Here is a 14,401-nt window from a genome sequence, read left to right on the forward strand (position 1 = left end):
CCGTGGGGACATGCAGTGTTACTTGCCTGAGCTGGGCTCAGAGGTCCTTCAGTCACGTCCTACAAGAACATGGTAGAATCTGAAAACCACTTGCGAGTCCCGCCACATGCAGGGCATTGTAGACTAGGATGACTAAATGAGGCTGTGCATCATTCAGTGTCACAGATCATGGGCCCAGGGGTAACATCCTTTAACAGGGGACATTGCCAGGTGCATATTCCCTCCTAACAACTAAGGAAGACCCCAGAGGAGTTGTCTGTGGTGCCTGGAATCTCTCTCAGGATCTTAGTAAGTCATGGTCCTGCTTCAAGAGTAGAGCCTAGTTCATGTCACATTTATTCACTCTTCATAACTTGTAAGAGACTCTTTTATTTCCCCAAAAGCACATTCATCAAGGCTGTGCAGCCAAAACTTCAAGGGCACTGTAGAGTCGGTACACAAGAAATCTGGATGTAAAATTTCAGTGTGGTTTCTGTGAAGCTGATAACCACAAGACTGATGCAGTATCACAGGGACAGAGTTTGGTCACAGGCAGATGGTGTAACGTAGATCACGTATAAAACATGCTAGTTCAATTCATCAGGTAACATTCTCATAGCTGGAGCTGTCAGCAGTGAGCTCAGAATGTAGAAAGTCATGCTTATATTGATAAAAAGTAATGCAGGAGCTCAAGGGCGCTTCAGAGGTGGTTGGTCATGAAGGGCAGGGGATATTAACGCTATTTCTACTAATCTGCTGTGTTTGTTTCACTTTTTCCCCGCCTTCCAGGACCAGGAAGAAAATAAAGGAGCAACCAGCTGGCCAGAGTTTTATATCGATCAGCTGAATTCAATGGCTGCTGTAAGTAGTTTCCCTACACACTTGCAAACCCCATATGGGGCAGCAGCGCAGCGGTGACAGTCTGCGGCACAGCCAGCGTTGTGCCCAAGAGGGTGACAAGTGTTGTTTATTGAGGCAATATCACCTGTTAGACCAGCAGATAGAGCGGTAAAGTGGAGATGTTCTCTGCATTTCATCTCACCCCGGCCTGGGAGGCTGTGAGATGGATGGCAAACAGCAGGTTTCGGTATAAAGCCACCAGGCTGTGAAGACCTCGTTTGATTGCTCAGTGCTATAGTCTTGTACCCGAGGCACCCTTCTGTGCCGGGCAGCCGTGGCAGAACATGATGCTGCAGGTTGTCCACCCCACAAGGGCCAATGGAGCTGCCGTGGCTCTGGGTGTCCCCCCCCTGCCCCGACCTGCCAGTGTGCTTAGATGTAATTTTATGAAATACTTTCTTGTCGACATCTTGCCAGGTGAGACAGAAATAGCGCTCTTTTCTGTAGGAAATAAGTTTGTTTCCCGCAAGGCTGCGCAGTTCAGAGCCCCTCCATCCTCACTCCTCCTTTCGGAGGCTGAAGGTGCTGAGGTTTGTGGCCGCTGCACTGGGGATGGGAGCAGCATGGAAAACAAAAAAGAGAAAAGCATAATTTCCCATGCCCCCCACCCATGTCTGCCATGCTGTCATGGGGCCAGGGTGACAGGGAGGATAGGGGGAGTGGGGACAGAGACAGGGAGTGGGGGCGGTGAGCCAGGAAGGAGCGTGCTGCTCCCCTCCGGGAAGGCAGGGATGACCGGGGCTGGCCACAGGCTGCCAGCCGGTCGAAGCCCTGAGCCTGAGCAGAGCTTGTGATCAAAGCCTGCCAGATGCCTGGAGGGTGGCTTTGATCTCCCTGACACGGTGCTGAAGAGGAGCTGGGTTAAATGCGGGGCTCAGCGCAGCTCTTGATATCTACGGGGACTCTTCCTCCCTCTTTTCCTTTAGCCTTGGCTAGTGCTGGCAGGGCTCACCCTGACACCTCTGAGAGCCCAGCGCCATCGGATGGTGCAGGAAGCACCCAGGGTGTTGCTTTAGCTGTAGTCTTGGTTGCATGAGTTGGGGTGAGCAAGCCGTACCCCGTACGTGCGTGGGGCTGCAGGCAGCCGTGTGACCCAAGTAGAGCCGCAGGGGCCAGTGTCCCGGCCCCCAGTGCCAGCCTGACAGCAAAATCCAGTGTGGGAGATGCCAAGGGCATCCCGTGCACACAGCCCCTGTCCCCAACCCAGATGCACGCTGGTGGGTTGCACTGGGAGACCTGCAAGCAACAGGACCCACCTGGCTGCCCCCAAGCATGGATGCACCATCCCGTCCCCTCCAGGCTGCTGAGCCCCCCACCTCCTCTGCGGGGGCGCATGGGTACCTGTTGGGACGCATGGGTACCAGGGGAGGCTAGAGGACCCCTCCGTCTCTCCTGCCCCAATTTCGCACCTTCCCTCTGTGGACCCGCAGTTAGTGTTGGCTTAGCCCTCTGCATCCTCACAGCCCCCCTCCAGCCCTGGGATCGTCCTCTGGAAACGCATCAAGATTCACATCACCCAGATGTCACCTGCAGCATCTCTGAGCAGGGTTGAGACAGACACTTTCTTATAGGATACTGTGAAGAACTTATTTACCTCTCCCTTTTACAAAGTGCGTTTCCTGGAGGGTTGTGGGTTGTAGGGGATGTGCCAGGGTTTACATCCAGAGCTGGGATGCTTTCCTGAATTGCAGCCTTTCCCTCTCGCTGCTCTGAGCCTGGGGGTTGGAGAGGGACAGTCATGAGCACCCTCCAGCATGGGCTTGTCTGGATGTGTTGCAGGTCAGCAATTTGGGATGACACCACTCCTACCTGCAGGGCGTTAACTCTGAAACTTAATGATCATGCAGGACGATGCTAAGTGTGTCCTCTCGAGGTTGTCTTGGGGCAGTAAAGCCCAGCGTCTTGCCAGGGCTTGCTGGGGGGTGAGGACCGGTTTGGAAAAGAGGGCACTGGGTTCCTGCAGCCTCTCTCAGCGCTGGCCGATGGTTGTTTCCCACTTCTTTGAAACAAAACCCAACTGGCTGGGGAGATGCAAGGCCATCAGCAACACTGTTCCAAAGCCAGTGCTGGTTTGGGGTGTCACTGAACACTCGCAGCTTAATTTTACATGTGCTAGCGAGGTGTCTGGGTGCTTGCGGGCAGCACTTTCAGCCTAAAGCAACATGTTCACCGTGCTGTCCCCAGTCCAAGCCGTCTCCTTGCAGACCGTGGAGGGTTTCTCCTCACTCCTCCTTTTCCCAAGTCCTGTGATTGCCGTAAGTGTCTGGACTTTTAGGCTTCCAGAGTCAGTTTAAGGTCCCGGCTCCGTCCCCACGGCTTGGCTCGGCGAGGCAGCGGGTGCTCCCACTGCTCAGGCACGTGTTTCGCAGGGAAACCTCCCCTCTCACACCGGCCTTTCTCCTTTTGCAGAGAAAATCACTGATCGCCTTGGAAAAAGAAGATGAGGAGGAGAGAAATAAAACAATCGAAAGTTTGAAGACTGCACTGCGGACGAAACCAATGAGGCAATTCCCTTCTGTTTCCTGGCTTTATCGCCGCGGTCACGGCTCTTGATTCATGTCCTCTGGCAGAGGGGGGGTTAAATAGAAATATAAACGGGCCCTGCTCAGGACGAGGGAGGCAAGGACCCTGAAATGCCACTTGCTTTTTTCAATTCACCTCTTGTCATGTTGTTGCTTTTCCTCGGTCCTTTCAGTGTCTGAGAGCCACCAGGACCTTCACGTCTGTTCAGGCAAATCAGGCAACTTTTTTTTTTTTTTTTTCAAATTTGCTTTTGTTCTCATTGGAACAGACTGTAAAAATTCCTTCCAAATTGAATTTAAAAAAAAAAAAAAATCCAATTTTTGTTGGTCAACCAAGCCCTTTGTTTCAACTTCAGCTTCTCTTGCACATTTTAAAGGAATAAAATCACATGAATCTTCAGGCTTTTATGAAACACAAAAAAAAAAATTAATGTTGCTAGGAGGTTTTGATGGGGAGGATAAAGAAAGGGTGGGACGTTTTCTGGATGTCTGTAGTTTTTCCTAAATTCAGTTTCTCTGGAGTGTGCATGCACACATTTGCAAAACCTTTAAGATGCCTCAGGTCGACATTTTCTGATGGGAAAATGTTTTGTGACCTGGTCCGATTATGGAAGAAACAGCTATTGCTTGTAATTGCATTCCCCTCTTCCGTTTCTGTTTTGCAATGATCCTGGTGGTGGTACTTGGTAAGAAATTCCCAGGGTCAAAGGTGAGCACCCAGTTTCTGTGGAACCCTGACATCTTGGGTGCTGGCTCCCCTCAGTCGCCTGGGAGCGGGGCTGGTACCCAGCCATGAAACTTTCACTTAAAAGTGGTTTGTGAGTCTCTCTCACTGGAAGCCAGAAGGATCCAACAAGCTTTATAGACAATTTTACCTGTTGGACCTGCTTTTGTTCCCAGGGGAGTGAACATCAAATTTCCTATTGACTTTGGCTGGAAGAAGAGCAGGCTTTGAAGCAGAGAAATCAGTTTTCCCCAAGCCTGCAATTACCCCTTTTGTTGCTGCGCATCAGCATGGCTTGTTTCGAATTAAAATCATCCCAGTGCTGGGATGTTCTTGGCTCATTTGCTTTCCGAGCCCGTGCCTTTTGCCAAACCAGAATACACCCAGCCTGGATGGCATCGGGCAGGGAGGTCCTAAAATGCCTGAGCAGCATGCAGTGTTATGTCTGCCTGCTCTAGTGAATCTGCCTGGAGCACTGCTGTGTGTTTGCTGTCTGCTTTCTATTTAGCGGCATTATAAGTCGTCATAAAAAATCAGAAATCCCTTAAAATTGGTGGGATGTGCCTAAGGGAGGAGAAGGATGTGAATGGTGAGACAGGAGAGGTAGCAGGAGGCAGACAGTCTGACAGGCATCATGGATATGGGCTCGCATGATGTTGGGGTGTCTGTGGCTGACCAGGAGGTGATTCCAGGGCTCGGGAGCTTCTTCCAGCCCTGTGCAAAACCGGTCCCAAGCGAGTGAGATTTAAGACTCAGGTTGGGGACTGGGAAGGTTTTGCAGTAGTGTGGCTGCAAACTCCTCCACCCAGGGACTTGTGCTGATGACTGGGTTAGCTGGTCCTCTCCCAAATATCCTAGCTCTGGACAACCTTGTACAGATGATGCCTGGTTGCCTACGCTACCGTGCACCAATTAAATTGATTTTTGCAACCCCATCTCTGTCTCTGGGCCATAGGAGTCCTGCAGGCTTTCTGCTATCCAAAATCCAGGGAAAAATACATCCTGGGTTTACAACAACAGACAAGTCAGCCCTGTGTGAAGGTAAAAGGGGCCTTTACCGTTTGGGTTTGGAGCTAAAGACCTTCTTTCTGACAGGTTTGTAACCCGGTTCATCGACCTGGATGGCTTGTCGTGTATTCTGAACTTTCTCAAAAGCATGGACTATGAGACGGCAGAGTCTCGCATACATACCTCGCTCATTGGATGTATAAAAGCACTAATGAACAACTCCCTGGGCCGGGCTCACGTCCTGGCCCATTCGGAGAGTATTAACGTAATCGCTCAGAGTCTGAGCACGGAGAATATTAAGACGAAGGTGGCAGTGCTGGAAATCATGGGCGCTGTGTGCCTGGTTCCCGGGGGCCACAAAAAGGTACTGGAGGCGATGCTGCACTACCAGAAATACGCCAGCGAACGGACTCGTTTTCAGGTAGGTGGGTCTCAACTTGCCCTTGGCTCCCGGAATTTGGTATTCTTGTCCCTTGCTCCTCTTGGATATCTAAATGCCATTTGCAAATGATTTATTATGGCCGTTTGCAGCTTGGATACTCTGGATACCTCAGAACCGTGTCTGATGAGATCTGCAGCTGAGGAAAGAGTGAGGAACCAGTTATTTAAGGCAGCACCCCCTCAAAAAAAAAAAAAGCTTGCTTGTGCAGGGTCTCTGGGATCACAGCTCTGCAAGGCTGCAGCACATCTGGATGGGCTGGTGTTAGCTGAACTGGGCGCTGGGGTGGGCTGCGTTACAGCAGGCAGCAGCTGATGATCCAGCACCAGCAGGTTGCTACAGGGTCTGTAGGAGCATCACGAGGAGTTGTTCCTACATGCATCCCCTGGCCGTTTGTGCAGCATTGGGGCTGTCATCAGGCGTTTAACTGACATTGTGTGTTTGGCAGACGCTGATCAATGACTTGGACAAGAGCACGGGGCGGTATCGAGATGAAGTGAGCCTCAAGACAGCCATCATGTCCTTCATCAACGCGGTCCTGAGCCAGGGGGCAGGCGTGGTGAGCGCCAGGGCTCTTGGAATGGGAGGTGTTTTGGTGGGTTTGGGGTGGTTTTATGTCAGTAAGGTTTCTGAGGATGTGCACCTTGCTGTGTTGACCCCACAACTGTCCCTTGCAGGAAAGCCTGGATTTCAGACTCCATCTGAGATACGAATTTCTCATGCTCGGGATCCAGCCAGTCATTGATAAATTAAGAGAGCATGAAAATTCAACTCTTGACAGGTGAGTAGTCACCCCCAGCCCACTGGCTATTTTTGCCCTTGCCTTGCATCCTTGCTTTCTGGTTTCTGGACTTGGCCTTTGGGGAAAGAGTGTGGGTCTAGACTCGCCCCTCTTGAGGAAATTCTTTGCTGTCACCAGGGAGGGAGGGGAAAAGCTTGGCGTGGGTTTGCTGCATTCTGACGTTGGGTGGAGCTGGGAAGGATGTGCCATCAGGGGCCTGAATGATGCTGCCAGCAGTTGTCCTCCTCTTCTCATCCCAAAAAGCTCCTTGGACAGGCTGTAATGACTGCGATCTCGAGACTGAAGATACAGTTGATGTTTCAAGTCCTGCCTGTCTCTGGGCTGCTGCCAGACTGGCTGCCTGCAATTTATTAATTGTCACATTCATACCTGCCTTTTAACAGTCTTTTTTTTTTTCCCTTTCTTTCCTCAGGCACTTAGATTTCTTTGAAATGCTTAGAAATGAAGATGAACTGGAGTTTGCCAAAAGATTTGAGCTGGTGAGTACAAACATTGCTGATGCAAACACCAGCACTCGATGTCACAGTTCCTTTTAAAAGCACCTACATGGCCTGGGACCAAGTGCAGTATTTTGGATGAAATTTGGAGGTTGGAAATCTGTCTCCTGTTGCCCTGCTCTGTTGCAACCTCCATCCTACAGCGTGCTTCATCCCTTTTCTCCTCTGGCTGCCAACCAGCACCGTTTGCCCCTTGCAGGACAGTGGGGCTTGCCTGCCCATCAGGCGTGGGGTGGGGATGGCTTGTGGAGTTTGGAATGGCCTGGCAAACAGGTGGTGCCGTCGCCGGTCCTGTGGCCTGACCTCGCTTCGCTGCCATCCGCAGGTCCACATCGACACCAAAAGTGCGACTCAGATGTTCGAGCTGACGAGGAAGAGGCTGACGCACACCGAGGCATACCCGCACTTTATGTCTATCCTGCACCACTGTCTCCAAATGCCTTGTGAGTCCCGGGGGAGGCAAGGAAACCCACGGCTGCCGGGGAGCTTTGCAGCCCACATCTCCTCCCCGGGAGCGGCAGTGACTTCCCTGCTGCTCCCCTCACTCTCTCCTTTCCTTCCCCTCCAGACAAAAGAAGCGGCAACACTGTCCAGTACTGGCTGCTGCTCGACAGGATCGTGCAGCAGATCGTCATCCAGAGTGACAAAGGGCAGGACCCTGACGCCACTCCCCTGGAAAACTTCAATATTAAAAATGTTGTCCGAATGTAAGTGCTCGCCTGTTTTTCCCGGGGCTGGCTGCTGAGCAGCGCCAATACGAGCTGCGGTGGCTTTGCTGCATCCCGTGCCAGCAGGCGAGAGGGACAGGGTAGGGGGTTGTCCCTGCCAGGCTGGCATCACTGTGACCTCTTAAGCACAATGCGCAGGCGAATTAAGCTCAGCCTCTGTGGCCTCAGTGAGCTGTTTCCCTTGGCTGCTGCTGTCACCGTTCCTCATTCATCACTTACTGTCACCTGGTGATGTTTCTGCTCCTCGGTTGGACAAGCCAGCATCCCTGGAGCTGTGGAGACAGCACCACATCCCAGAGCACAAAACCCTGCTGGGGGGGAGGCAGAGCAGAGGAGTTAGAAATACCAGTTTGAGCGTCTTAAATTCCACTGCCCAGACTCGCTCCGTTGTGTTTCTTGCTGCTGATGGTCACTTGTTCACTGCTGTAGGATTGTCTCACGTGCTACGTGTCTTTTCCTTTTAGGTTAGTCAATGAAAATGAAGTGAAACAGTGGAAAGAGCAAGCAGAAAAAATGCGAAAAGGTGAGTGATGGAGAGATATACAGCATTAACTTTAACTGTAGCACGCGCAGTAAGCTAAATGGGCAACATATACATGTATTTAGCTGGATGGACTCTGCAGGCTTTATTGAATAGCTGAGATAATATCACGCTATGGCGCTTACAAAGGCCATGAGCAAAGCAGACACTCATTTTTTCTCGGGGAGGCTCTGGCTGGGGTGTTAAGGCACAGCACACACTCCCTTTTCTTCTCTGCAGGGCAGCGTGGGGGTTAGTCCCCCGTGCGCTGCTGTTTGTCAAAAGGGAGTGTTTGTCACCCAAAAGTGGTTTCATGGGGCTGTTTCAGAGCACACTGAGCTTCAGCAGAAGCTGGAGAAGAAGGAGCGGGAGTGCGATGCCAAGGCCCAGGAGAAGGAAGAAATGATGCAGACGCTGAACAAGATGAAGGAGAAGCTGGAGAAGGAGTCCAGCGAGCACAAGCAGGTCAAGCAGCAGGTGGCAGATCTCACGGCGCAGCTCCACGAAATGAGCAGGGTGAGTCCCCAAACCTCCTCCTTCTTGTGGCCCAATCCCAAACCCCCTGCAAACACCATGGGGTGATTTCTGGAGGTTGAGGTGCACAGAGGGCTGAGAAAGGTGCTTGTTGGGAGGGCCACCAAGATGTCCATCCCTGGTGGTGGGGTGATTTTGCCTCTGCAGCTGCACCGGACCTCAGTCAGGAGTCCTGAAACCTTTGAGTGATTCCTATGCTGGTTAAATGTTGGCAAAAATAATTAAAAATCAGCATGGGGGTGTTTCTTGGGTGGTGTCACCTGGCTCCATATGACCAGTCTCCCCTCCTCTTTCTCTTCCAGAGAGCTATCTGTGCTGCTGGCCCCGGAGGACCTCCCTTGCCACCAGGAGCTCCTGGTGGCCCTTTACCTTCTCCGGCTCCTGGATCCCTTCTTCCCCCTCCACCACCACCGCCACCCCCAGGGGGATGTCCCCCACCGCCTCCCCCACCACCACCCCCTCCAGGTGGTCCCCCACCTCCCCCCGGCCCCCCACCCCTGGATGGGGTGATGCCTCCTCCTGGAGCGCCTCTGGGCTTGGCCCTCAAGAAGAAGAGCATCCCACAGCCAACAAACGCCCTCAAGTCCTTCAACTGGTCCAAGCTACCAGAGGTAAGCCGGGCAATAATTCGGGCAGGGAAACCAGAGGTGCTGGATGGCCACCTGGTGATGTAAGGGTGCGTGGGCAGCGGACCCCCAACCTGCAGTGCTCCTGCTGTCTTGCAGAACAAGCTGGCAGGCACCGTGTGGACTGACATAGATGATGCAAAAGTGTTCAAAATCCTGGACCTCGAAGACCTGGAAAGGACATTCTCCGCCTACCAAAGACAGCAGGTAACGGCTGGCCTGGGGCACACGCGGGGATCCGGACAAGGCCCTGCCGTGACGAGATCATGCCATGTCACTCGTGGTCTCCAAACACATCTCCTGTCATTATTTCATACCAATGCTGTGTTTGCCAGACTGCCAGGTCTGCTTTATCCTCTCATCTGCATGCCAGTGCCGTTGCGTTGAAGTGGCCATTTACGGCTTGGTGTGCCTGATTTCACCCCTGCCCATGCACCTGACCACGTGTGTCATGAAGATGGATCACCAAAAAACCAAACAAACAAAAAAAAAAGAGACAGGGAATGTATGAAAATAGCCCCCAGATGTGGCCACAGTTGTGTAATATTTTTGGATCACTCTTAAGAGAAACTGCTTCGTGTCTCCGTATTGGGTGGAAAATTTCTATCCCTCTCTGGCCAAGAAGGACTGAGTTTTGCCCACATCTACCATGTGGGTGGATCTCTTCTTTTATTTTTGTAGTAAGCCCAGAGCAAAATGTGAGCTTTGAACAAAAAAGCAAATCCCAAACCAAAATAATGACACTGCAGGCAAAAGTCTCTGCTTTTTAATCTCCTGCTCAAGCAATATGGCCCCAGTTTGGAAGGCATCAAAGCATACAAAGAAAATTAGACACTTGTTTTACCCCAGGCAGGACCACAATGGGCAAAAGCAATGAGTTTTTCAAGAAGGCAGGAGAAAAAGCAAGGAGAGAGGCTGAAAAAGCCATGTTCACCTGCTGAACATCTGGCAGCATTGCTGCGAGGAGAGGACAGGTTGTCACACTCTTGCCAGGCTCAGGCAGAGGGGTGGTGCCAGGAAGAAGTGGACCCGACACATAAGCTCCTTAGGCAATGTGAGAGTTTAATCTCTTCCAGAGGCTAATTGAAGGAAAAATCAGGGCAGATTAAAGCAGGGCAAATATCAAGAGTAACCTGCCAGAAGTACATACTGCCAGGGAATTTGGGAATAGGTGACCATGGCGCTGGCTCCTTCCCGTGATGTTTTTGGAGATTGACTCATGCCTACTGAAGGGCATGTCTGCAGACGAGATGGAAATGGAAGGGAAGCAAGAATAGAAACCTGGTGTGTCAGCAGGACAGTTTGCCCTCTGGTTTGCCTGCCCAAATCTGTGAATCACCAGGTGTGCTGTGGATTATTGCCAGTCAGGAATTTAAAAATAATTTGGCTTGGCCGAGATCCTGCTGGGTGAAGCGGCTGGTTAGGTTCAGGGCCAGCAAGAAGGGGGAGATGCTGCAAGGAGCGCTGTGACACAGGCTTTCACCCCAAACAGGATGAGGACCAAAAGGGAGCTGAACGTGGGAGCCAGGGACTGGGGTGAGACTGGCAGAAGATGCTGCGAGAGCATCTGGAAGGGAGACTGGGAAAGAGGAGGTGAAAGCTCACCTGTGAGATGCTGCTGGGGCAGGAGCCACCCTTGGGGGCATGACGCGCAAGCTCCTTGCGGCTCATCCAGGCTTCGTGGTAGCACTGTTTTGTGCAAGTTAAGTGACGGGACACATTCACCTGGACCTGAGAGCGTGTGATTGCTCACCTGCAAGTCCCCAGGGTGCCCCTGCTGCAGTCCCGGCGTGGGGACGGGGTGCCTGTCTGTGTGCCCGGGCGTTGCCAGCAGCACAGCTCTGCAGGCAGCTGCCGTGCACACCCCAGCACACGAGGTTAGATGCGTTCCTTGATGTAACACATGCACCACGGGGCACTTCACATCTGCTGTGGGGCTGGGGGAGCTCCGTGCGAATGGCTTGTCCCTGCGGGGAAGGAAGATGAACTAATGCCTTAATAATTTGCAGCGTTTTTGAGCTCTAGCAAAAGCTGGTTTCTGTTCTGAGCAAGCAGGGGAGGAGCAGGGATTTGTCCTCTCTGCTTCCCATCTTGAGCCCTTGGTTGAAAATCATTTCCTTGGTGATCGCACCTCTCACTTGTCTTCCGTCGGGGGCTGCCTGCCTGCCCGTGCCCCCGAGCAAATGGGGCTCTGGAACTGTGTGGCTGGGTAGTACATCGCTGTGGCTGGCACCCCAGCAGGGTTTGGGAGCAGCGTGCAGAGGTGTGCATGCTGCAGAGAGCTCTCAGATCCCCCATGAGTAGCTGTTGTGGGGCTGCTGTTGATGGGACTTGGTTATTTTTATTGCCATAGTCCCTGGGAATCCCTAAGTAGTGCACAGACCTAAGACTTAATGGTATACTTAATTTTAAGCATCTCTTTAAATGCTTTTCCCACATCACAGGCTGGGATGTAAAGGCAGGCTATAAAGTGAGCTGAGCAGCTCTCAGGAAAGGCCCTTTCCATGTGGGGAGGACAGGAGGCCTATGGGGTTCCTGGGGCTCAGCCTGGGAGCATCCCTGCCCCATGCTGTCAGGAGAGCCTGTATCCTCCCCCCTCCTCCCTGCCAAAGCTCTGCAGGTGTCCCCCTCCCCGGCGGAGAGCTCGGCCCCGCAGTCGTGTGTGATACCAGCATTTACCAATCTTGCCAGATGTAACAGAAAAACCTGCAGGAGCTCTGCATTTCAGGCTGTGGCATGAGGGCTCAGGAGGACTGGGAGTGGCTGCTTAAGGACCTGCATGCGGTGATGGAGAAAAGCAGTTCTAGGGCCATCAGGGCTTAGATGTGCTATGCAGGGGTCTGCACCTCCGTTGGAGATGTTTTGAGAGGCTGCAAGGGGAAGAGGCTGGGAGTGATGCTGATAAGTGGCGGTGACACAGCTGGGGCAGTCCTGGCAGGTTCTGCAGAGGCGAGTGATGTAAAAGAGCCAGGGCCAAGTGGAAAAAAATACGTGTAGTTGAACCAGGGGCTTAGCAGTAATCAGGGAAAGAATTCATCTCCCAAAAAGGGATGAAAGAAAAAAAGCCTCCAGCTTCTCCACGCGAGCGAGAGTGACCTGCGCAGGGGCCAGGGGCGTCAGGGGTGGGGAATGTTGGTGGGAGCAGTGACAGCAGGTACAAAGCTACTCCTTCTTACACCACCATCCTGCAGCAGAGGCTGGATCATGGCTCGTGTGAGGGAAAGGGGCAGGGATAAGGCTGGTTTGGGGCAGAGAGGGGGAGGTTTTGTAACGAGCCTTTTCTCTACCTTGATGCATGAGGAGCCCTCCGTTTTCTGGAGCAGGAGACTGCAGGAGGACCACCACGTCCTTCTCCTCTCCAGCAGTGTGGAGCAGGTCTGAGCATCATGGGGCTTGTTTGAGCATCAGGATGGAAGGAAGGCTTCCTAACTAAAGACCAGTTAAACGAGGAAGAAGATTGCGCCTTGTGGGTGTGCTTTATGCCTGTCCCGTGAAGGAGCCTGGTGGGAAGAGGTTGCTTTGTGAAACACCAATCCTCAACCTTAACTGATCCCTGGAGTAAAATTCTGCCTTTGCAACAGCCTCACATCCAGCTAAATCATACAGGTTTTCATGTAACCTCCCTGAAGTACAGCAGTGGCAGCTTGGGTGTCCTTATTCAGGGTCTGCAGGTCCCCCTTGCCTTGCAAAGCCTCCAGTGTGGTGGAATTACTGGAGCTCTGCTCCTGGGGATGGTCGTGGCAGCTCTTTGACACGTGTTTCTGCACAGATGGATGTGGTGCTGCCTCGGGGAACTGCTCGGTGCGGCCCCACGCTGGGGTGCCCGCGCTGCACCCCATGGGTGCCCATCCCTCTGCCGAAGAAAGGGTCGGTTGCTCCTTTTCTTGGTTGATTCTTCTTTGTCTCCTTTGTCGTGTTCTGCTTCTTGGCTGCAGCACTTCTGCGGGCTCGAGGAAAGCCTGACGCCTTGGTTTGTAGCCACAGGGCTTGCAGTTGGCATGGCTCAGTCCCCAGCGGGTGCCAGTCTCCCGGCCCTGGGTATTCGGTGGCATCTAACAAAGCCCTTTCTCATCCTTCTGCCCAGAGCCACGTGTGGGTCCTGGGCTGATCCAGCCTCGGCAGCCGGTCGAGGGAAAACCAGCGTAAACAAGGTTTCCTTTAAAAAGGCAGCAGTGATGGGGCTGTATTTGGGGATGACCCAACTCGATGCAGGCACGTGGGTCATCAGTCACAGAGGGGCTGGAGGAAAGCACCCTTGTAAATCAACTGCATTTGGACCCATCTACCCCCTCCGCTCACTGCCTGCCTTCTCTTTTTAAAAACAGCTAAATTATCAGCCATTTATGTACCTTTGAGACCTGCCTCCCCATCACAGAGCTGACGGCCGGTCTCTTGAGCCACGCACACACACAAAAAAAAAAAGGTGCAGCTCAGGGAACGAGGAGGGAAAACCCTCGTGTGTGTGTGTGTGTGTGTGTGTGTGTGTGTGTGTGTAAGTGTGTGTGCACATGTGTGTGGTGCCGGCTTTGCCGCACATGCTTCCAGTCTGGTTGGGGGAGCTCAGCAGGACAACCAGGACTTTGGAGGAGCACAGCACTGGTGGGGCATCGGGGTGGCATTTGGCCAGGCTGCCGAGCCCTGGAGAAGGGACGTTGTTCCTGTCGGAGGAGAAGTCAAGGGGTAACGTGTTGCCATGGCAAATGGTGAAGTTTTGCTGCGGCCAGATTTGCTCCACGATGAGCCTCTCGTTATTTCAGCTTGAAAGCCCTGTTTTTCCTGGCAGTCGTGTTGGTGTTTCAATCCCTCAGATTTGCAAAAACTAGCAATTTTCTTCCCCGGCACGGCAGGCTGAGCAGGGCTGTGCCTTTGGGCCAACGCTCGCCGACTTACGCGCAAAGCGGCGGCAGGGCTTCGCCAGAATCCTCCTGCCTTGTTGCCTGTCCCCTCCTCACCTCCTTGCGCAGCAGCACCTTGCCCTGATCCATTCATGGAGCCGCCTCTCCCATCACCCCTCCCTTTCTGCACATCCTTTAATCCTCACCACATTTGCATGTGCATCCCCCCTGTTTCGGTCCTGGCAGACACCGAATGCCTCCCCGTGCTGCTGACCCCCCCCCCCGTG

At 52.9% G+C, this 14,401-nt stretch overlaps 1 protein-coding gene across 4 annotated transcripts in view; it reads left to right on the forward strand.

The window, feature by feature from the left end:
* The window catches only part of DAAM1 (dishevelled associated activator of morphogenesis 1), a 56,857-nt gene that overhangs the window by 25,106 nt on the left and 17,350 nt on the right, over window positions 1-14,401 (forward strand). For 2 of the 4 annotated variants that reach the window (XM_086461967.1, XM_086461968.1), the window contains exons 3-14: window positions 769-840; window positions 3,289-3,383; window positions 5,221-5,554; window positions 6,021-6,131; window positions 6,250-6,353; window positions 6,787-6,853; window positions 7,197-7,314; window positions 7,440-7,578; window positions 8,064-8,122; window positions 8,448-8,635; window positions 8,956-9,264; window positions 9,379-9,486. In XM_086461967.1, the coding sequence (XP_086318093.1) occupies window positions 769-840; window positions 3,289-3,383; window positions 5,221-5,554; window positions 6,021-6,131; window positions 6,250-6,353; window positions 6,787-6,853; window positions 7,197-7,314; window positions 7,440-7,578; window positions 8,064-8,122; window positions 8,448-8,635; window positions 8,956-9,264; window positions 9,379-9,486 (1,704 nt within the window). The remainder of the gene's footprint in view (window positions 1-768; window positions 841-3,288; window positions 3,384-5,220; window positions 5,555-6,020; window positions 6,132-6,249; window positions 6,354-6,786; window positions 6,854-7,196; window positions 7,315-7,439; window positions 7,579-8,063; window positions 8,123-8,447; window positions 8,636-8,955; window positions 9,265-9,378; window positions 9,487-14,401) is intronic. The other 2 variants (XM_086461969.1, XM_086461970.1) reach the window with 1 other exon arrangement.

Source organism: Leptosomus discolor, chromosome 3, assembly GCF_034619465.1.
Source record: "Leptosomus discolor isolate bLepDis1 chromosome 3, bLepDis1.hap2, whole genome shotgun sequence".
Lineage (NCBI taxonomy): Eukaryota > Metazoa > Chordata > Aves > Leptosomiformes > Leptosomidae > Leptosomus > Leptosomus discolor.